A 21,410-nucleotide genomic window follows, 5' to 3' on the forward strand; every position below is an offset into this window, starting at 1 on the left:
GTTGTCCAGATGCACCTCACTGATCTTGCTGTGTATGCTCTACTACAGTAAACATGCTTTTTCTGCATTGATTTGTCTTGTCCATTTTTCCCCCTGATTACAAAAGGAGCTCACAAGTGTAGCATTTGGAAATACTTAGCCTAGAACATAAAAGTGCCCATAATTCTAATCTCTACAGATAATTGCTGTGAACAGTCTAAGCAGATCTTACCAGTTTTTTTTTTTTCTGAGCATATTTACATTTGTTAATTACTATTATTATACAGAAATGGGCCCATACCATAGTACTATTTTGCCAGTTATTTTCACCTCATGTCATGGAATTTTTTTTCCTGCCAATAAAGGTAGATCTACTTCCTTCCTTTTTAAAATTATGGTAAAATACATATAAAATTTGACATTTTCAAGTGTCCAGTGGCATTAACTACATCCACAATGTTGTAAGACCACCACCATCACCTTGTTCTTTTTAAACAGCTGTAGAATGGCTCTCCTTCATGGGTAGACAGAATTTATTCAGTCAGTGCCCTATTTTTGTACAATTAGGTTGTTCTTTTAGAAACAGTGATGTAGAGAATGTTCCTGCCAGTCTCTGTGCTCTTTTAAATGAGTATTTTTATGAGATAGCTTCCTGGAAGAAGAAGAAAAGTTAGTCATAAGATAGAAACATTTCACATTTTAATAGGTAGTGCCTAATTGTCTTTCACAAATGTTCAGCCTGTTTACAATCTAACCAAAAGCATCTGAGACTGGTAAATTATTAATTTGTCTTAACTGTTTGCTGTTACAAGGTAACCAAACTTGCTCTGTATTCAACCTTTTTCAATAAGGAAGAACTGGTTGGTAAAGTTAAAAAAAAAAAAGTCCTTTGGTTTAATTAACCAATGTTTATGTAACACCTCCTGTGTTTCAGACCTGGTGTTCAGTCATATGGGGAATTTTATTATGAAGACACAGAGACAGTCTGTCCCTTAGTGGATCTTACAGAGTAGTGGAGACAGATAGCGTCTCACAAATGAATGTTAGAAAGTAGTAAATGGGCATGTATGAGAGGAGGCTCTGCTTGAACTGAGCGTTCAAGAAGTTTCCCTAAGAAAATGAAGTTAGTTTGGAACTTGAAGGATGAATGGGAATTACCTACATGAAGGGCAGATTGGGAAGGGATGGACAGAGCTTTCTAAGCAGAAGAAACAACATGTGCAAAGGCCCAGTGGCAGAGCCCTTTAGGCTTTGTACTGGGTAAGGAGGTTCAGTGTGTTTAGTGCCCTGGAGGAGAGCAAATTCTGAGTTCTCAGAGACCAAATCGATGAGGTCTCACTGCCAGGACCCCATAAGTAGAAGGGATTTCAGAAGGATGGGAGACTTTCCAAGGCAAATTCTAACAAATTGCAAGTTGTCTGAAGGAGAGACATGTACCTATAGACCTCAGCTTAGATTTTCAGAATGTCTTGGCCAGAGTTGGAAGGAGGGCAAATAACTAAGGAGAAATACTAAGACAGCTGGAGTACTAAGACAGACAGAAGAGGGTCAGGAATGTCAAAGGTCCACATGAGCTAAGGCTTCTGAAAAATGCTGATCAACCAAAAGCTGTTTGCAGTAAGCAAAATAAGAGGCATACCTCTTCCACCAGAATCCAGAAAAGGAGCACAACCTTATCTAATTTTGTGTCTGTCTCCTCCATGAAGGAAAAGAATATAATGAGCACATATTCTATGAACACACTCTGTGCCAAGCACTTGGATTGTTTAATTTAATGTTAATGCCAACATTTATCTCCCATTTTCTTTACGGGGAAGCTAAAGCTTGGTGAGGCTGAGTAACTTATCCAGAGTCACAGCAGGTTGGTGGTGCTGAATTGGGCGGTCTGACTATAGGTCTTCTATCTGAACCATCACACCAGGCTGCCTTCAAATGGGAAAGGATAGGTTCTGTGGGGCAAGAGGGCAGCAGAATCCAGGGGAATTGGCTCATCTTAAACAGGCCGGTGCTTGCCTCCTGGATTCACTGCTTATCACGTGTCGGACTTGTGACTTAACCTCTTTGACCTTCAGTTTCCACATCTGTAAGACAGGAATAACAATCATCTTGCACAAAATCAGAGACAGAAAATGCCTCGTGGCATAGAGCAGGTACCAAATAAGTAATGGCTGTTTTTTTTTTTTTTTTTTTCATTTATTTTGATATTTATTTTTTTATTTACTTGGCTGTGTTGAGTCTTTGCTGCTGCACGTGGGATCTTTGATCATCCTTGCAAGGGAGATCTTGTTCCCTGACCAGGGATCAAACCCAGGTCTCCTTCATTGGGAGCTAGGAGTCTTAGCCTCTGGACTGCCAGGAATGTCCCTGTTCTTATTTTTATTCCAAGATCACCCATAGCCTGGTGTTCATTTTACATGTGAGAGATACGTGGTCTGTGAATGAATGATACATGGTGTCTTTGCCCTTGAGGTCAGCCTCTTCAGAGTTACACGTGACACTTCATACACTTCAAACCTCTCAGCTCAGCTCTGAAGCAGGGAGCACGGCTGAGGTTTCACCCTTTGAAAAGCTAAGGCCTGGAGGAACAGAGTGAATTGCTTACAATCTTACAGCCAAGCTAATAACATCCTTTTACTTTTTTGTTGCAGTCAGTAGATTAGTAAAACAGTGAGTGTAAGTGTTGATTTCGGTAGGACAATTGACAGGTCAGTCAGGCTGTCCCTAACCACGAAACATAAGTGATGGCTTAGTGACATTTCAGTCAGGTGGTGGTTATTATTGTGGGTTGAAGACCTGGGGAGTGTCACTAAATAGGTTGGCCTGACCAAACATCCACCCTGGGGAGCCTGACCTGGAATGGGTCACAACTGCACTGAGATTGAATGAACAGCCTGAGAGTTGTGCCTACTGGGTGTGGCTGACGTCCACTGGGAAGGCCTGCCTATCAGACCTGGGGTGACTGACCCGAACTCCTGTAGACCACAAGGTGCTGGAGGTGGACAGAAACCGGTGCTGAAATTAAGTCAAGGTTAAGATATATTTATAACACACCAAACAGGAATCTGGGTTATTGTGACAAGGGGCACAAAGCTTGTGACCTCCCTGTAAACAAACACCCAACACGTGTCCCCCTGTACCTCCATGTGGCTGCTGACAGGACCTGTGGGACAAGGCTCAGTATCGCTTAGAAAGCTCCAGTGATTGGTTGCCACCTAGAGCCTGTCTGGTCCATGCATGGGTGGGCCCTGAGAGGTTAAAGACTTTGAACCTCCCTTTTCAAGGAAAAGAAGAAAAATAGATTCCAACTGTATGGTATTCTGCAAAAGGCAAAACTGTGGAGGCAATTAAAAGGTCAGTGGTTGCTAGGAATTTGGGGGCAGAAGGGAGATGAATGCACAGTACAAAGGTTTTATGAGCAGTGAAAATACTTGGTATGACAACATAGTGGTGGATATAAGTACTTAGTGTGACAGTGTAATGGCGGATGGACGTCTCATATTTTTGTCCAGATGCACAGAATGTACAACACTGTTCACTTCATTAAAGTGGACCCTCAGATGAACTGGGGCCTTGATGTGTTATACGGTTCATCCTTGGTTAAAAAGGAAAAACCTTAAAATGACTTAGGATAGACGTTTTGTCAAAACTTTTGTTTCACTGTTATATACATATATGTATTATATATGTTTGTGTATTTGTTGGACAGTGATATAAAAGGTACTTTTAGATCAAAAAAGTTTGCAGGCTACTGTAGTTAAATTGTACAGCCAAATAAGGGCACAGATTAACCTCAAGGGGAAAAAAAAAAAAAGATCAAGGTAGAGCTCTGCACAGAAAACGAAGTCAGTAGTACAGTGTGGCTTGAGTGGTCAGTTAGGAGGATGTCCACTGAAGTGTTAGGAGGTAGGAAGTGATGTGTGTGTCAGCAGTAAGGTTGGCTGTCACCATCGTAACAAAGGAGGTGACTGTCCATTTGCCCTCAGCACAGGGCATGGTCAGGCTGTTGCAGAACCATGTAAAGGAAGAGTTGAAGCACTCAGGGCTACCTTTGGCCTAGCAAGGAGGAGATTCAGACAATATGATAGATCCCGTCTTTACATAGCTGAGGAGGACCCCACCCTCAGCTGAGTTGCTGATCTGGGTTGAGCTTTGGGTTTATGTTGTCGTTGGCCATGTCGTACGGCTTGGGGGATCTCAGTCCCCCAACTAGGAATTGAACTGGGGCCCACACAGTGAAAACCCCAAAGTCCTAACTGCTAAGATATTCCCAGGATTACATATTTTTAACAATCTCAGGAGATTCTCTTGGATCTGAGGCCTGGGAAGCAATGTCCTGAGGAAGAGAGGTTGGGTTTATTTCATATGGTCTGAGAGGGCAGACCCCCAACTGAAAAAGTAGATTGTGCAAGGAAACGAGTTTGGCTGAATATTTTGGGAGAATATTTTGAAAATTTTCAACAATGGATTGGTGGTTGTGTGGGATGATGAATTCCTGGTGTTGGAAAGGGTCCAGATTTTAAAATATATAGATATCTTTTTCAGAGAAGGCAGTGGCACCCCACTCCAGTACTCTTGCCTGGAAAATCCCATGGACGGAGGAGCCTGGTCGGCTGCAGTGCATGGGGTCACTGAGGGTCGGACACAACTGAGCGACTTCACTTTCACTTTTCACTTTCATGCATTGGAGAAGGAAATGGCAACCCGCTCCAGTGTTCTTGCCTGGAGAATCCCAGGGACGGGGGAGCCTGGTGGGCTGCCATCTATGGTGTCACACAGAGTCAGACACGACTGAAGCGACTTAGCAGCAGATATCTTTTTAGAAGAAATGACTTAATAAACAGGCTTCCTAAAAACTTTTTCCATCCTTATTAATATATAAACCTGAGTGGCAATTAAAGTTGATAAAAAATTCCACTCCCCAGCCACACTGGGCGCACCTCAGTCACGTGTGGTTGGCGGCTACCATGTTTGACCGTGAGGATCTAGGACGTGTCCCTCAGAGCAGAAGGTCCTCTTGGGCAGCTGGCAGTTGGGAGCAGACGTTTGCACGTGGTTGGTAAGCAGAGCATATCATGATTAAGGACGGAGCATGTAGGTGATTTAGTTGTTATTAACAGTGTAGAGTTGATCCCCATTTTAGGGGCAGATCTTCGGGGGAGGGCCTGGGGCATTAGCGAAAAGTGGGTCAGTCAGGCTGGATTGGGTCCTCGTGGCTGCTCTGTGGCCTCGGTCACTCCCCAAGGGCCTCAGTCGCCTCACTGGAAACAGGCTCGTTATCGGCGCCACTTCACCGGGTGGCCGTGAGGACTCAACGGACATGATGTGCGTGGAGTGCTTAGCACGGGGCTCATCTCATTAATACTCCTTTTTTTTAATCCCAAAGTTATATTCTACATGAACATACTGTTTTGTCCTTTTTTTCCAGTTGGCATTATTACCTGCCCCTGTGGGGTCCCACATTCCTCCTTGGCACAGACTGCTGAAAGTCCTTTGGGACTTCTCTGGCTGTCCAGTGGTCAGGACTCCATGCTTCCCCTGCAGGGGACATGGTTTGCTCCATGGTCAGGGGACCAAGATCCCACATGATGTACTGCCCACACCACCACCACCCCCCCCGCCCCCCGCCGCCCAAAAAAAGCCCTTTGATTGGCGGGTTCTTCACCCAATAGAAGAAGGGCAGGGAGTAGAGTCCCTGGTGGATTTTGAGCTGGAGGGCAAGTGGACCTGAAGTCTGCATTGGGAGGTCCCTCCTGCTGTGCTGGGTGGGGGGAGGTGCTGTTTCCTAATGGGGTCTGCTCTCCTCACTGGGTGACCTGAACAGGGAGTGGCCGCTACGCAGGCGTAGTGGTTCAGATGCTGAGGTCAGCAGGGTTTCTTACAGAAGGGTGACTTACAGAAGGGCACCCGGGGCGGTGGCCTGAGCCTTGCCTTTTCCTTGCCCAAGGTGTGAGCTGCTAGACCCGGAGCCCTGCTCTTCCTTCCCTCCGTCACTTCATTGGGTTCATTTATTCCCTTGGTCACAGTGCACCCTGTGAAGTGTGTCATCCGGTTTAAAATGAACTAACAGACCTGAGAACTCAACAGTCATTCATCTGCTGCTGCATTAGTAAGTTGTTTCTCCCAAATTTGGAGGATTAAAACAACAGTAAACATTTCTCACTCCTAGTTCCTGTGGGCCGGGAATTTGGGAGCGTCTTGGCCGGGTTATTCTGGCTCTGACTCACTCAATAAATTGCAGTCCAGATTGCTGGCCAAGCCCCTGGTTATCTGCTGCTTGTGCTTTGGCTGCAGTGCTTCACCTGCTTACATATGGTGTGCTTACCTGCCTAGCAAGGTCATGCTGGGTTTTGGCAGGTGGTCTAGTTCCTCTCTAGGTGGGCCTCTCTCAGGACTGCCTAAATGTTTTCATTGCAGTGGTGTCTTGCCCTAGAGCAATCAAAGAGAGCCAGGTGGAAGTTATCCTTTTTATGGCCAGGTCTCAGAGGCCCCGTAGCATCATTGTGCCACATTCTGGCCAGCTGTAAGTCTGCTGCGCGTCCCAGGGTTAGCCACCACCCTTTCAAGGGAGGAGGAGACATCCGAAGCTCATGTGCAGGTTTTCCTCACTAATTTTTCCATCACTTCAGCTGTTTTTCAATCTCTAATGTGCCAGGTAGTCCAGATAGAGATAAGTAAGACAAATAAAGTCCCTCAAGGGACCTACAGAGCAGGTAGGACAGCAGGTACAATTTGGGTGGTGCTTTAGAGCTCAATGAGAGTCTCCACACACATTCTCGTCTGCCTTCCCAGTGGAAGCTGTGTGATCACTACAGCTGCTTGTGCCCTCATGGCCCATCTCTTCTGGCCCTCAGATGATGGAGGGTTTTCTCAGGTGGCTAGAACTCGACTTTGTGACTATAAATAGCCACTGTGACTGTAAATCCCTTGCACTTTCTCCTACCACAGGCTGTGTTCCTGGTGGCTGCTATATCATTCCTGTGCTCATGCGAGGAAACTGAGGCTGCAGTCACCGAACAGCTCTTGACACTATAATTCCATGCTTTTTTTCACCATTCTGCGCCGTCCCTTGGGGTGCAGCGCCCTAAATACTCTGCTGACAGTCGCTGTTGTCTTTCTTGCAGAAAGCCCTGGGTGCGCGGCAGTACCATGTGGCCTCAGTCCTGTGCCAACGGGCCAAGGTGGCCATGAGCCACTTTGAACCCAATGAGTACATCCGCTATGACCTGCTCGAGAAGAACATTAACATTGTCCGCAAACGGTAAGGCTGCAGGGTGAGCTGTGGAGACCGTTAGAGGGGTTGGTGTTTCTGGTGTTTCCTGCCCCTCAGACAGTGTAGGAGGTGCTTGGCGGAGGAGGATGGTGGCAGGATCTAGGCGTTGAAGGCATAATGGTCCCTGCTGCGGAAGGGTGTTTCAGATCACTGGTGGGCCTTCTGCCCTCTCTGCCAAGGAGAAGCCTGGAGATGTGGGCCCTAGAGATCTCAGGCCTTCTTTGGTGCTGTGGCTTGAACGTCCCAGCTACTCTTTCCAGAACAGACAACTGGCCATGGGCCATTCCTCTGGGATCTGCCAGGTCCAGGAACTTCAGAATTACTATATTTCCTCTTTGGTCCATCAGCCCGGGAGAGAGCTCAACCTTGAGACTCAGAGGGAAGCTCAGATGGGCACTAGAGCATCCCTCTTTTCTGGACCGCTCTTTGCCCATGTGGTGAAGTGGCAGCCATCTTGCTCTGCTGTTCCGAGTGCCAGGTTCTGGGCTGGATGCTGGCTCAGGAGAGTGGTGGATGAGATCCCACAAGAGGAGGGATGGAGGCTGGCCCTGCATGTCAAGCAGCACTGCTCCTGGAGCTTGAGCCACTGCAGACAGAGCTGCACGCCTGCCTGTCGGGTGACATGGCCCTGGCAGCGCGAGAGAACCAATATGAGCACACGCAGAAGCCCCGCTTAGAGCTGACAAGCGGGCTTAGGTGGACAGGGCCACACAGTGAGGGGGTGACTGGACCTCACCCAGTGCTCTGGCCACTGCGCCACATGTGCTCCCCGTTGCCACTTTGCTTCTGCCTTACTGGTATCCTCACCTCAGTTTTAAGGGTCAGGGACTATCTTAGTCTTTATCTCCAACAGCCTCCAGCATAGCATCACCTAATTACAATAAGGACCTCTTATTGTCCATCAAGGGTGTTCATCTGATTCAGGTGGTATGAACTTTACTACTCAAAATGTGGCTCGTGGATCAGCAGCGTCGGTATCAGCAAGCAGCCCTGGGGGCTTGTTAGACACAGAGAACCTCAGGCCCCGCCCCAGACCCACTGAATCAAAATCTGCAGTTTTCACAGGCGCCCCAGGTGACTGAGTGGACACCAGACTGTGAGGAGTGCTGGCCACTTTCCTGGTTGCAGCCAGGGTTAAAACCACTGTCCTCATCACTCTGCGACCTTGTACAAATACTTTTTCCCCAGAAAACACTATTTTATTTATTCTTAGAGCTCTCAGATCACAGCTCAGTGGGAAAAGAATGGATTTTCCTTTAGTCTGCAAAAACACCTCCCCCTGCTTGGGAGAAGTAACACAGAAGCTTGCTTTCACATAACTTGACAAAAGAGTCTTTACCATTTTGTCTTTGCTTCAAAAAATTAATCAAAAAACTTTGATTTAAATTTTGGTTTTAAATTTTTTTGGTTTTGGTTTAAATTTTTTTGGTTTTAATTTTTATCAGCAAAATTAACTCTCCCCTTAAAATTTTTCCTCTGCCTTTTTATTCCAGCCCTGCACCAACCAGAAAAGTCCAATCAATAACTTTGGGCATTTTCCAGATTAGTACAGACTAGGGATGTTCCATTTTCATTGTTGTTACAGAGAAGTGGTTCTCACTGAGGGTGGGGGTGAGGGGTTGATTTTTGTCCCCCAGGGAAATTTAGCAATGTCTGGAGACATTGTAGGTTGTCTTAATCCAGGGTTGTTGGGGGCCAGCGTGAGGTACTCCGCCTGTGGCAAAGGTCATGAGGAAGGAGGCTCGACATACGCAAAGGCAGGATCGAGCCTCAGGAGTCCCCCTGGAAATTCTCGAGCATCTACCCCCATAACCAGAGCCTGCCTACTTTACTACTTTGTGCTCTCACCTACACCTCTGACTTTACGGGGGGCTGTCCCCCACCACCTCTTTCGGAGAAGGAGTTAACTTAGAGCTCCAGTTAATAATAATTCCTGGGCGTGACAGGAGTGTTTCAACTTACAAACTCCTCTGAAGGTTCTCTAGCCTCCCTGACAGGCTTGTCCGGCCACATGTGATTGCTCACAGCCTCCCAACCCTGAGAGGCACGAGACACTTTAAACCTTCTAAAAACAGGTTCTTTAGAGAAGTTAGAAAACTATTAGTATAAGTATAATGGGCTGATTAGAAATTGTATTGGTGAAGGGTTTTTCATTTGTTGAGCCAATGTTTACTGCTAAGTCTTTATATCCCCTGCCCTTACACACATTAATGAATATATAGAAGAAATAAGTATTAACCTTTGATATAAATCACTTTAGACCTTAGGCCAAGTAAATTCTTTCCTTAACTAAAACCCACTACACCCTCACCCTATAGGAATGTAACTTTATTTGAGTGACGTCTGTTTTAAGAATAATCACCCTTGGAGAAAAAAGTGTTCTGGTTGACTGCCCACTGTCACAAGGAGAGGGTCATAAATTGTCAGCAGGCCCCCCTGGCCAGAAGATGATGTAACACCCCTAAGACCTCTGTATACATTTGTATGAAGCACCTGACTTTAATAAAAGTCAGGACTGCTGTCCCCACGTGACTTTTGTATAACATCTCAGTGTATAAAAACAGACTCTGGAAAATAAAGAATTGGGATCAGTTCCTTGAAATACTGGTCTCCCCATGTCACTCTCTCTCTCACTCTGGCTGAGTCTCAATCTGGAGCGCGGAACCCACCAAGCTTACTGATTTTGCCTGGGCTTCTAAGATCCAACTGGGGAGGCCTCAGTGTCTCCTCTCCTTCGGGAGAACGGAAGGACGCCTGCGGCCTACGTAAGTGGTGCAAGCTTCTTGTGTTGAAGTTTTATTGGTCTCCCGCGTAAACCAAGCTACTCAGCCTCTTTTCTCCACTGAATTTTCCTGCTGAGCTATCCTCATTCTATTATTCTTTATATCTTTGATGAATATTTAAGTAGCCGCCAAAGCCGTCTCCCCTTCGAATACCCTGGATCAGCCGGGGCTGGACCCCGGCACAGGGTGGGGTGGTGGTTGACTGTTACCTAGTGGGTAGAGGCCAAGAATATGGTCAGATACCCTGCAGTATGGAAGACAGCCCCCGCAATAAAGAATCATCTGGCCCAAACTGTCAGTGGTGGCACAGTTGAGATACCCTTCCATAGAAAAAAGAAGGCAGAAGTGGAGCCATTCTAGGAAGATGCTGAAGGATTAGGATAGATGTGAGGGTGTTTTGGAGGGCCAGGGGGCCTGCATGGGGGCAACTCCTCCACCCTGTGACAGAGGAGCCTGATTCTGTTCCTGGGAACCGAGTCTCCGTCCCTCAGTGAAGCGGGGTGACAGATGGGCATTGAGGATCCATTTTGCCGTCCTCACTTAATCCCCACAGAAATGTGGTGATGAACTCGTCCTTAGCTTTTTTATACAGCTTCAGGCATTTGCTGTCAAGGTCTTTGGTTTGAAAGCCCATGTGCTATTTTTCATCGCCCCTGGGACCCAGGAAGAGGGGCTCTGCTCCGCGCGGTGAGTCACTGCCTGCTCACCAGCCAGGGAGACGCTCCACTAAAGGGGGCAGGCTGTACTCCAGGCCAGGCCTATTTTTATTCAAGTTCTCATGACAGCAGAGCTGAGAGGCTTTCAGAATTGCCAGTTGCTCTGCTGTTGCCCACAAAACCAGCAGCCTAGGGAGCTCTTGCTCTCAAGAGGTGAAGTCAACTTGGGGGTGAGGGGCTGGAACCCAGGCCAGCAGAAGGGCCTGTCTTTGCTTCCCCGCAGAGTCGTAATTGGTAACAGCAGTAGCAGTGATGATAGGAATGGAGCACTGGCTACAGGCCGGGCTGGACCCTGAGTTTCCAGGTGTTATTGAGAAGACAGTGAACGGCCACAGTGGCTCCTTGCCTTCCAGCTCGTCCACTCGCTACCTCATGACCAGGGTCAAGGTTCTTTACCTCACTGGGCCTCAGCTTGCTCCTCTGTGTGGTGAGAATAAAGTGACTTCTGTACATCCAAGTATAGACGTATATAGACCAGCACTGCCCTGAGCACTAAAAGCGCCAGGACAAAACTATGACAGAAAGCAGATGAGTGGCTACCGAGGGATGGGGGCAGGAGGGAGGGATTATAAAGGGAAAAGAGGAGACTTTTGGGTGGCGGATGTGTGCGTTGTCTCAACGTGGTGACAATCTCATGGGTATATTCATATGTCAGAATTGATCAGTTGTGTGCTTTAAATATGTGCAGTCTATTCCACACCAGTTATACGTCAGTGAGGCTGTTTAAAAAACGTGTGCTGTATAAACACTGTTATCTGTTTCCAGTACCAGCCCTGGACTTTAGAGATGGACTGGTGAGCTCCCTGGCTTATCTGGTTACACATTGGGTTTAGTAATAGGGTCAGGTCTAAACCCAGAGCCTCTGACTCTGAGTCCAATTGTGTGTGTGTGTGTGTGTGTGTGGTTTGTTGGGTATGAGTGGAACTCTGCCCTTTTGAGGAGGCCTTGGGTTTGGCTTTCCAGTGGTCATGTATGGATGTGAGAGTTGGACTGTGAAGAAGGCTGAGCGCCGAAGAATTGATGCTTTTGAACTGTGGTGTTGGAGAAGGCTCTTGAGAGTCCCGTGGACTGCAAGGAGATCCAACCAGTCCATTCTAAAGGAGATCAGCCCTGGGATTTCTTTGGAAGGAACGATGCGGGGGCTGAAACTCCAGTACTTTGGCCACCTCATGCGAAGAGTTGACTCATTGGAAAAGACTCTGATGCTGGGAGGGATTGGGGGCAGGAGGGGAAGGGGACGACAGAGGATGAGATGGCTGGATGGCATCACTGACTCGATGGACAGGAGTCTGAGTGAACTCCGGTAGTTGGTGATGGACAGGGAGGCCTGGCGTGCTGTGATTCATGGGGTCACAAAGAGTCGGACACGACTGAGCAACTGAACTGAACCAGGTTTGGCTTAAGCTTTGCGAGTGGCGGAAGGCAGGGTGTGAGGCATAGACGGACTATGCTGAGAGGGGGTAGGGGTGGTGAGAGGTGGCCCCCACAGAGGGAGCTCAGTGTGTGGCGTGGAGGCTGTAACGAGAAGGCAGCTGCACCTCCCCAGGGGCCCTGACGGGAAGGGAGGGGTGGGCCCCACAGGGAAACAGGGTCTAGGAACAGGGTCTCGTGAGGCTGGCGTCAGTTTCCGTTCTGAGAGCTGGCAGCCTCACCCGTCTTAGTGGGGTGAGAGCAAGCAAGGCTGATGGGGAAGGCTTTTGCATAATAGGGTGATGAGGCCTCCAGCACCTAAGGTAGAGGGTTGTGGGTGCAGGGCGGGGAGATGGGGTGAGGGCGTCGCCAGGCAGATTCTCTGTCCCGGTGGGCCGACTGCACGGGGGAGGTGGCTGTGGCCCAAGAGATGTAGAGGATCCAGGGTGAGACTCCTGCGAACCTGAGCTTTGAACATCACTCCTCTGAGTCTCCGTTAATTCTAGGTCATTTTACTAAATGACGAGGCTACAGTAAGGATTAAACGATGAGACATAGATGAAAAAAAGGGCTCATCAGATAATAGAACTTTAATACGCGTGGGAAAGTAAATATCCTTTAGGGAGAAACAGAAAACCCTCCCCCTCTTGTGGTGGTGTCATTCCTCAAGTGATTTTGGACCCGGTGAGTGCCAGGCGCTGTGCTGTGTGCTGGGGGTACCGGTTCTCCACCTTGGACGCAGTGTGCCCTCCCTGGCTGCCGTCGAGGTTGCCTTGTACTTGAGAGGGCCTGGCTGTGGGCAGACAGGATCGTGCAGCCGGAACCAGGCAAGCCTCCCCTTCTCCCGCCAGGCTGAACCGGCCTCTGACCCTCTCAGAGAAGATCGTGTATGGACACCTGGATGACCCGGCCAACCAGGAGATCGAGCGGGGCAAGACATACCTGCGGCTGCGGCCTGACCGCGTGGCCATGCAGGATGCCACGGCCCAGATGGCCATGCTGCAGTTCATCAGCAGCGGCCTGCCCAAGGTGGCCGTGCCGTCCACCATCCACTGTGACCATCTGATCGAGGCCCAGCTCGGCGGGGAGAAGGACCTGCGTCGGGCCAAGGTGAGCTGGAGGTGGTGGGGAGGTGGGCAGTGGGTGTGACGCGGGACGAGAGGCAACGCCCTTGAACGAGGGCATCGCCCCCTAGTTCTAAGGGACTGTGGTTTAGTCTTTTTCTCTTCTGCCTCTAAGAACACCACTTGCTCTTTGTGAAGATGTTAGAAAATACTGAGAAGACCTAGAGAAAGCAAAAGTCATCCCCAGTCTTAACCATACTAAAGGTACTCTTTTCGGGTCCTTTTTCTGTAATAAAACAGAGTATGAGGTGAATGGTGCAGGTAGCAGGTTCTGATCCTTGTCTCCAGTTGCTCTGGAGAGTCGTCACTCATGTTCTTGCCAGGCCCCTGGGGACCTTGGCAGGGAGGTGGGTGAACAGTGTCACTGTTGGTAAACTTGAGGCGTCCAAGTTGTGTGCAGTCCCACAACTGCACGGGGGTGAGGCTAGGGCCAGACCCTTCTCCCAGCTCCCACTGACTGATAACCGCTGTGGGCTTTCTTCATCTGTGAGTTTTGCTTAATGAGGTGGAAGGGGCTGGCTGCCACACTGAACACCTTGGATTACCCTCTCTTCCTTAGGAAGCCTAATTCACGCGCCTTCCTCCAGGCTCTGCTGTGGTACCCTTGTGTGTGCCTGCTCTTGGCAACATGCGGTCTCTCCCAGCTCTGGGCCTCCACCCTCTCCACCCAGTCATGGACGTGGGCCCCGCTCTTGGGGGCCGTCGGCAGGAGCTGAGTGCTGGCAGGGCTGCCGCCTGACGGGCACAGAGCATGGCGCGCAGTTGAAAGTGCTTCGGCTCCCAGGGTTGGCAGCTCAGCCAGCCTCTCAGGCCCTTGGGAGAGGCTCAGGGCGGCTTTCCCCTCAGGCCCCCCCGCCTACCTGCTCACAGCGACTCCCCTCAGCCGGCAGAGTCCAGCCGGCTGGCCCGTGGTTCCCATGTTAGCAGCAGTCTTGGCACCTGGTAACATGACGGGGTCCTGCGGTGCTGGGGACTGGGTCCTCTTCAGCCTGAGAGATGCATGACTGCCCACAGCAGGGCCATCCCCCTCGGAAGTCGGCCCTCCCCTGACTTTATGGATTAAAATCTACCTTCTGGAGATGAGATTCACAGAGTCATGGGGTCTCAGAACCCAATTCCTGCTTTACTTCACCCATGTTTATTGAACGTTAATTTTATGCCAGACACTGTGCTGGGATTCAGTATGAACGTGGATCTTAGAGTCCAATAGAGAGACAGCAGCTAAGCAGTTACGCAGACTGGTAACTACTAGTCTGTACGTGTATTCTGAAGGAAGCGTGTGGGACTCTGGAAAGTGTGTGTGGGTCGGGGAGGATGTAACATGTAAGCTGAGACCAGAACAGATGAGGAAGCACATTCTAGACAGAGCAGGGTTCCTCAAGGCCTTGAGGCTGGAAGAAACCTGATGCCTTTATGGAGCTGGAAGGGGGCCTGTGGGCCTGGGGCTCTGAGGTGGGCCGGGCAGGAGTAGGAGGGCCTTGAGGCCTCCGGGCAGGAGAGTGGTCGGATTTCCATGTGTTTGTAAAGGCCCCCTCTGGTTGGAGCTCAGGGAGGCAGGTCTCTGTGTCCAGGGTCACAGAGACCAGCAGAGAGGCATCTAGGCTGAGTCAGGTGCAGACAGCAGAACGCTCCATGCCCACCTGGCTGTCTCCCCCGCCCCCCACCCCGCCACCCGCATGGACACAGGAGCAGCTGCAGCCACAGCCACCCGCTCCTGCCCTCGGTACCAGTTATATCAGTGACTGATTTGTAAATGAGGAGACCAACGGATTAATTATTAATCAGAAAGAGACTGCTGTGGGGACCCAAGCTCTTTGTCTGCCACTCTTTCACTTAGGGGAGCCACACGTGCCCTCAGAAGGATGTGTGGTTGGTCTGCAGTTTATTTTTATTGTTATTACTTCTAATCTTTATTTATTTGGCTGCACCAGATCTTATATGCAGTATGTGGAATCTAATTCCCTGACCAGGGGTCGAACCCAGGCCCCCTGCATCGGGAGTGTGGAGTGCTAGCCACACTGGACCACTGGGAAAGTCCAGTTGGTCTGGAGTTTAAATGAAGGGGACTGCATGCTTTGAGGGTGTTTCTTGGAGGGCCCAGTGGAGCCCACAGTGAGTCCCTCCTCTGCCTGTGGTCCCATCCCTTTTGTCCCTGAGGTCTCACCTGTCCAGGGACATGCTTGGTTGTCCAGTTAAACGTTGGCCTCATGTCCTTCGGCTGGGGTAGCCTTCCCTTCCCCCTGAGGAAGTTGCCTTTGAATTACAGGCGTACTGGTTACCGTCCTGCTGTCTGTTTGGCTGAAACCTACAGTTGAGAACATGGTCCATCTGACAGTCTTTCATTTGGGGCCCATGAAACATATTACCAAGTGTTGAGCACCTACCACACGTTAGACAGTGGTCTAGGTGTTCTGAGATGTAGCTTCTGTGAGGGCAGTAGCTTTGTTCCTATTACAATGTAGTGACGGGCTCTGGCTGGACAGGCCTGGTTTCAAACTCTGACTTGTCTGTTTAAGTAGGGTCTTGAGCAAGACCTCTGAGTTTCTGTTTTTGCGTCTGTAAAATGGGGTTTGTTTTGGCGTGGTACCATTTCCATAGTGGGCATTCAGTAAACATTAGCCAGGATTACAGACAAGGCATCCGAGGCTCCAAAGGAGAAACAACACCCAACATGAGGCGTGGTGGGACCGGGTGGTCCACTCCGTCCCACTGCTTCCCTCTGGCAGTTCCCCTCCCCCCACTGTGTCCCACTTAGTCCTGTGGTGTCTTGCTGCCCCCTCACTGCTGGCCTTGACCAGGGACCTGAGTGCCGGAAGGACCCTTCTGCAAATAAGGAAGCGGAGACCCAGGGCGGGGAAGGGATTTGTTCTGGACCTACTCCCTGGCCATGTGTCACAGAACTGGGCTCCGTCTCTGTTTCCTGGTCTTTCTCCTGGGCCTGCCGGCCGAGACTTGTGGGCCGGCATCCAAACCCTTTGGGAATTATTTGTAGAAGGCCTCCAGGAGAGCGCCTGCCTTTCCAGTGCCAGCATTTCAGTCACAGGGGAGAGGAGGTGGAGGGAGGGAGGCATGAGCAAACTGTTTCTAATGCCCTGGTTATTGATTTCTCTCAATAGGACATAAACCAGGAAGTGTATAATTTCCTGGCCACTGCAGGTGCCAAGTACGGCGTGGGCTTCTGGAGGCCTGGCTCTGGAATCATTCACCAGGTAAAGCAGGGCCTGGCCAGCCTTTGGGGGTGGGCAGAGGAGCACGCTGCCCTTTGGACCTGGGCAGCACCTCCGGGTCTGTACGAGTAGGGGCCTCAGTGGGCAATTGGATGATGTTTTCATCAACCCTTAGACTCCACTTTCATTTTAAAATTAATTTTCTCTGTGTCAAGTTACACATCCTCACTGTCCATGTGGGAATTTAAAGCAGTCCCTTCTGACCAGCATTTTCACATTGGCGTGTTTTGTGTTATACCGTCTTCTGAACGTTCGTACGTATCGCAGTGTTTTTTGTTTTGCTTTTCTCCACAAGCGTCGTACCTTGGGTGGATGGCTAATACTTGATGAGAAAGGCACTCTGCAGATAGTAACTTACGCAGTGCTCGCCGTGACCCGGTGAGTCTGGTGGTTGTATTGTCCGCACCTTACAGATGAGGAAGCTGAGGAATGGAGATTTAATCTCCTTGCCCAGGGACATCCGGCTCACCGATTGTGGAGTCAGGCTCCTGCGAACATCCGGGCAGCCTGGCCCTGGGGCCCGTGCTCTGCCCGCTCTGTGGTCTCCTATCACACCAGGGGCTCATCCCCTCTCAGTGCAGGGGGTGCCCCTCAGAGTCTGTGGCCGCTTGCTGGAGTTCTGGAGGGGGAGGTACCACAGGTCATGTGGCCTCATCAGCCAGGAGCTCTTCTGGGTCTCCCCAGGAGTGAATATTCTCTTGATAGGAGAATATCGTGTGTGTGTGTGAGTGTGAGTGTGTGTTTCTGGAGAGATAGTTGATTAGCTTTCATCAGAGGTGTCTGTTCAGGACTGCTGAATGGCGTGCGGGGTGTGCGCTGGTGTGTGTTCATCTGCCCTCCATCCTGTGTGTGAAACCTGCCTCTTTGTACCTTCCCAAGGTGACCCTTCTCCCCACCTCCAGCCTAGGCCTCACTTCCAGATGCGCTGAGTCAGGCTGTAACCCAACCCTGCCTGGGCTCCCACACCGCCCCACTCAGAAACCAGAGCCCACAGATCACCGCTCTGCCCTTTCAAACCCTCTCCCTTGCCAGGAAGGGGCTCCCCGCGAATGGCAGGTCACATTGGTCTGCAGGGGCCAGAAGGCCTCTCTCAGCGGCAGGGTAAGGGAGTCTGGTGGACCCAAACTTGGCTTTTTGTCAAGGGGACCCCAATCCAAGCGTCCCGCATTCCCCGAGTGCAGATGCCCAGGCCTTTTTGGGAGCTTTTGGGCCTAGGTTTTTAAAAAGAAAGTTCCTAGGGACTGTGCGATCTCTGTACAGCTTTCCTCTTCTTCCCCCCCTCCCCCATGTTAGGCAGCTTCAATCCGCCATGTCCACAACAAACCTTAGTCCTTTCCCTCTGCCTTGAATGCCCTGGCTGATCCCTCCTCCACCGTGCTGCTTCCTGGTTCCCCCTGTGCAGCCCTGGCCCTCCGGTGCCCAGCACTGGGGGTCTCTGTGACCCTGTGGGACCCTTCGCTTTACGACCACAGAGTGTGCCGCGTGCCCTGTGGGGACCGGGCCTGTGGCTTGTTTACTCCACTCAGCTCTGGGCCCGCGGCCAGGTCAGTGCAGAATAGGTCCTCAGTGCGTGTGGCTCCTGCAGATAGATGCTGCATTTCCAGTTTTATGTTCTCAGTGTTAGTCCAGCCTAAAAATACACTTCTTGCCCACCACACCCCCACCTGCCTAACCGAATGCAGCTGACCGCTGAGGTCGCTGTCACAACCAGCTTCTTTGTGATGCTTTCTGCAGTCCTCCGGTCTGCGCCGACCACTCCTTTCTGGATGTGGACCATGTTCACAGTCTACACTGTGTGGTCATAATGAATTCTGTGTGTCTGGTCTTCATGGAGCAGGCTTTTACAACCTTGAGTTTTGGAAATTAACTAACTAGTTTTAAATCTTTGTATTGGCTGAGGATAGGAGGACTGGAGAAGTGAAACAGGTAAACAGTGTTCTTTGCAACAGTTGATTTTGTTAGGGATTCCCTCCTTGTTGGCCTCTTCTCCCAGCCAGCTGGCTCATTTCTGGGGAAGGAACCAGGTCTTCTAACTTCCCGCATTCCCAAGAGGCGAGACCCCTCAAACCTTGCTCAGTCTGCTGAGCAGATGCCTCGCCCGAGGCAGAGGCCCTGGGATTTCTGTAAAATTCCAGGGAACCTGCCCACCTTTCAGTTGGTCTTGACAATTCATAAGAGCCTTTCACCGCTCTGATCTCACTTAGTGTCCCCGACATCCATAATATGTGTGTTTTGAGACACAAGTCCATATGACGGTGAGCCACAGGACCTCAGGTGAAGGCTTTTGGCTGCAAAATAAGACTGCCTCTCCCAGGCATTATTGCAGCTTGCTGCTGCTGCTGCTAAGTCGCTTCAGCTGTGTCCAACTCAGTGTGACCCCATAGACAGCAGCCCACCAGGCTCCGCCATCCCTAGGATTCTCCAGGCAAGAACACTGGAGTGGGTTGCCATTTCCTTCTCCAATGCATAAAAGTGAAAGTGAAGTCGCTGAGTCGTCTCCGACTCTTTGCGACCCCATGGACTGCAGCCCACCAGGCTCCTCTGTCCATGGGATTTTCCAGGCAAGAGTACTGGAGTGGGGTGCCATCGCCTTCTCCGATTACAGCTTGAGGGACATGCTCCCATCACATCCTCACGGTGACCCAGTGAGGACTGCACTACTGTCAGCTGCTCTACAGATGGGAAGCAGAGGCTTGGAGAGAAGTGCATTGCCTGGGGCCCACAGCAGGGTGGTGGGGCCAGAACTGAGGCCCAAACATGGTTCCCTTTGGCCGCAGCTCTCCTTGGGCAACCCCGCAGCCTCAGTGTGTCCAGCACCTCAGGTGGTGGGTGGGGCTGCTCTGGGATTGCTGCCCCTGTGGCTGCATCAGGTATCTTGGGGGGAAATGCTCACTGCCACCTCCTCCCTCCCCTGTGCTGGAGCCAGGCCATGGAAGATTGTCCGCTCTCTGGAGAAGCCAGATAAGCACACTCGACACATCCACCACATGAGGCAGAGAGTGTTATCGGAAGCACCTTTGATCAGTCAGCATTGTCCCCGGGCTTGTCCCAGGACACACTCTTGTATCCCAGGTCATCTGGTTCTCACCACCATCCTGGGGTCGGGATGGTGCAGCCATTCTTAATACTGTGCTAACAGATGAGGAAACTGAGGTCCAGGGAGGCCGTTACTAGTCCAAGTCATAAAATCAGGAACTTCCAGAGCTGTTCCTGAGCCCAAGCTACCAGTCTCCCAGGTTGCTGGCTCATCTAGGCTACACTGGAGAGGCCCCATGCAGGAGGCATGCCTAGGACTAACTCAGTGGCCCAGTGTTGGCAGGGGGCAGTCTTGCAGACCCCACTGGAGCGCTAAGCTCCTTTCTCTGCTAAGGGCTTTTAAACAGAAGACCTTGGATTCTTTTTCAGATCATTCTGGAAAACTATGCGTACCCTGGGGTTCTTCTGATTGGCACTGATTCCCACACCCCTAATGGCGGTGGCCTGGGAGGCATCTGCATTGGAGTCGGGGGTGCTGATGCCGTGGACGTCATGGCTGGGATCCCCTGGGAGTTGAAGTGCCCCAAGGTGAGAAGTGGGGAGGGGCTTGTGTTGGGGTGGCAGCAGAGGGGTGGTTGGTGGGGCGAGTAGGAGATGTGGGACCCCCAAGAGCTGAGAGCATAGGTCAGGCTCAGCTCTCTCTGGGAAGGAGGCAGGGAGAAATAAGCCCGAGTGAGAATTCCAGCAGGTGGATTCCTGGTTCGAACGTGGCGTGTGACACAAGGGCCTGTGCCTGCTTTCTTGCCCCACCTACTCAGGTGATTGGCGTGAAGCTGACAGGCTCCCTCTCTGGCTGGACCTCACCTAAAGATGTGATCCTGAAGGTGGCGGGTATCCTCACAGTGAAAGGTGGCACGGGCGCCATCGTGGAGTACCACGGGCCTGGAGTAGACTCCATCTCCTGCACCGGTGAGGACGGCGGCCGCGGGCGTGCTCCCAGCCTTTGCGGGCCCATGGGCCTGTGGCTGAGCTGTAGACACAGTGGCTGGCCTGCCCATGAGGCTCTGGCCAGTCAGTTTGGGAACTTGCAGTGGGCTCTTAGAGGTAGAGGGGAGGTTGTCTAATCCAGGCCCTTCATTTAATGGGACGCTGGGGCCCTTCGAGGATGGCGGGTCCCTTCCCTGTGGCAACACAGAGTTAGGGGCTGAGCCAGTGTGGCCATGGCCATGGACTGCCTTGACTGATCCAGAAGAATCCACAGAACGTGGAGGTGGTGGGCAGGGACACAGAGCAGCCCCATTCTCACACTCTCCCTTGCCTGGAGTCAGAGCCTCACTCTCTTCTTTTGGGTTAGAGCCCATCACCTCTTAGTCTCTAAGACCAGGTGGGAGCCAGCCCCCTCCCTATTCATCACTCCTGGTGATCTGGCCTCAATGCCTGGGCCCTCAGAAATCCAAGTAGAGTTGGAATGAGCCTTAGAGATGGTTCAGTTCAGACTTCCCTGCCTGCCTCAGTTCCACAGCACCCCCACAGAACTGGAGTTCAGCCGGCGCTTGTATCCCTCCAGTGCTGCAGGGCTCACTCCTGTAAGTAGCCCTTACTGCTGATGGACGTTCTGTTAGGAAGTTGGCAACAAGCACAGACCCATGTCCCAGCAACACCATGGGGCTGGAGTGCTGGTTGCAGTCAGGACGTCTGTAACCTCCCCAGTTCCATGGGCATCTCTGTGGTCCAGGCCGTAGACGTCATTCCAATATTATAGCTGGAAAACCCCAGGCCCAGAAACATTTCCACCGTGGTGTGGCTGAAAGCACGCGGGCCTGCCCGTCAAGCAGGCAGACAGACCCAGTCCCGAAGGCCTTTGCTGGCATTTGCTTTATGGCATGACCGTGGACCTCTCTGAGTCGGTTCCCTCACCTGCAAAT

General features: G+C 51.0%; 1 protein-coding gene and 1 pseudogene across 3 annotated transcripts in view; both read left to right on the top strand.

Moving 5' to 3' along the window:
* The window catches only part of ACO2 (aconitase 2), a 49,065-nt gene that overhangs the window by 18,229 nt on the left and 9,426 nt on the right, over nucleotides 1–21,410 (top strand). For 2 of the 3 annotated variants that reach the window (XM_059886089.1, NM_173977.3), the window contains 5 exon segments: nucleotides 7,101–7,237; nucleotides 13,010–13,268; nucleotides 16,399–16,491; nucleotides 19,915–20,073; nucleotides 20,304–20,454. In XM_059886089.1, coding sequence (XP_059742072.1) covers nucleotides 7,164–7,237; nucleotides 13,010–13,268; nucleotides 16,399–16,491; nucleotides 19,915–20,073; nucleotides 20,304–20,454 — 736 coding nt within the window. In that variant the 5' untranslated portion in view covers nucleotides 7,101–7,163. 3 annotated transcript variants of the gene reach the window in all.
* On the top strand, nucleotides 2,988–3,104 carry LOC112446877 (uncharacterized; annotated as a pseudogene).

This window comes from Bos taurus, chromosome 5, assembly GCF_002263795.3.
Source record: "Bos taurus isolate L1 Dominette 01449 registration number 42190680 breed Hereford chromosome 5, ARS-UCD2.0, whole genome shotgun sequence".
Classification (NCBI taxonomy): Eukaryota; Metazoa; Chordata; class Mammalia; order Artiodactyla; family Bovidae; genus Bos; species Bos taurus.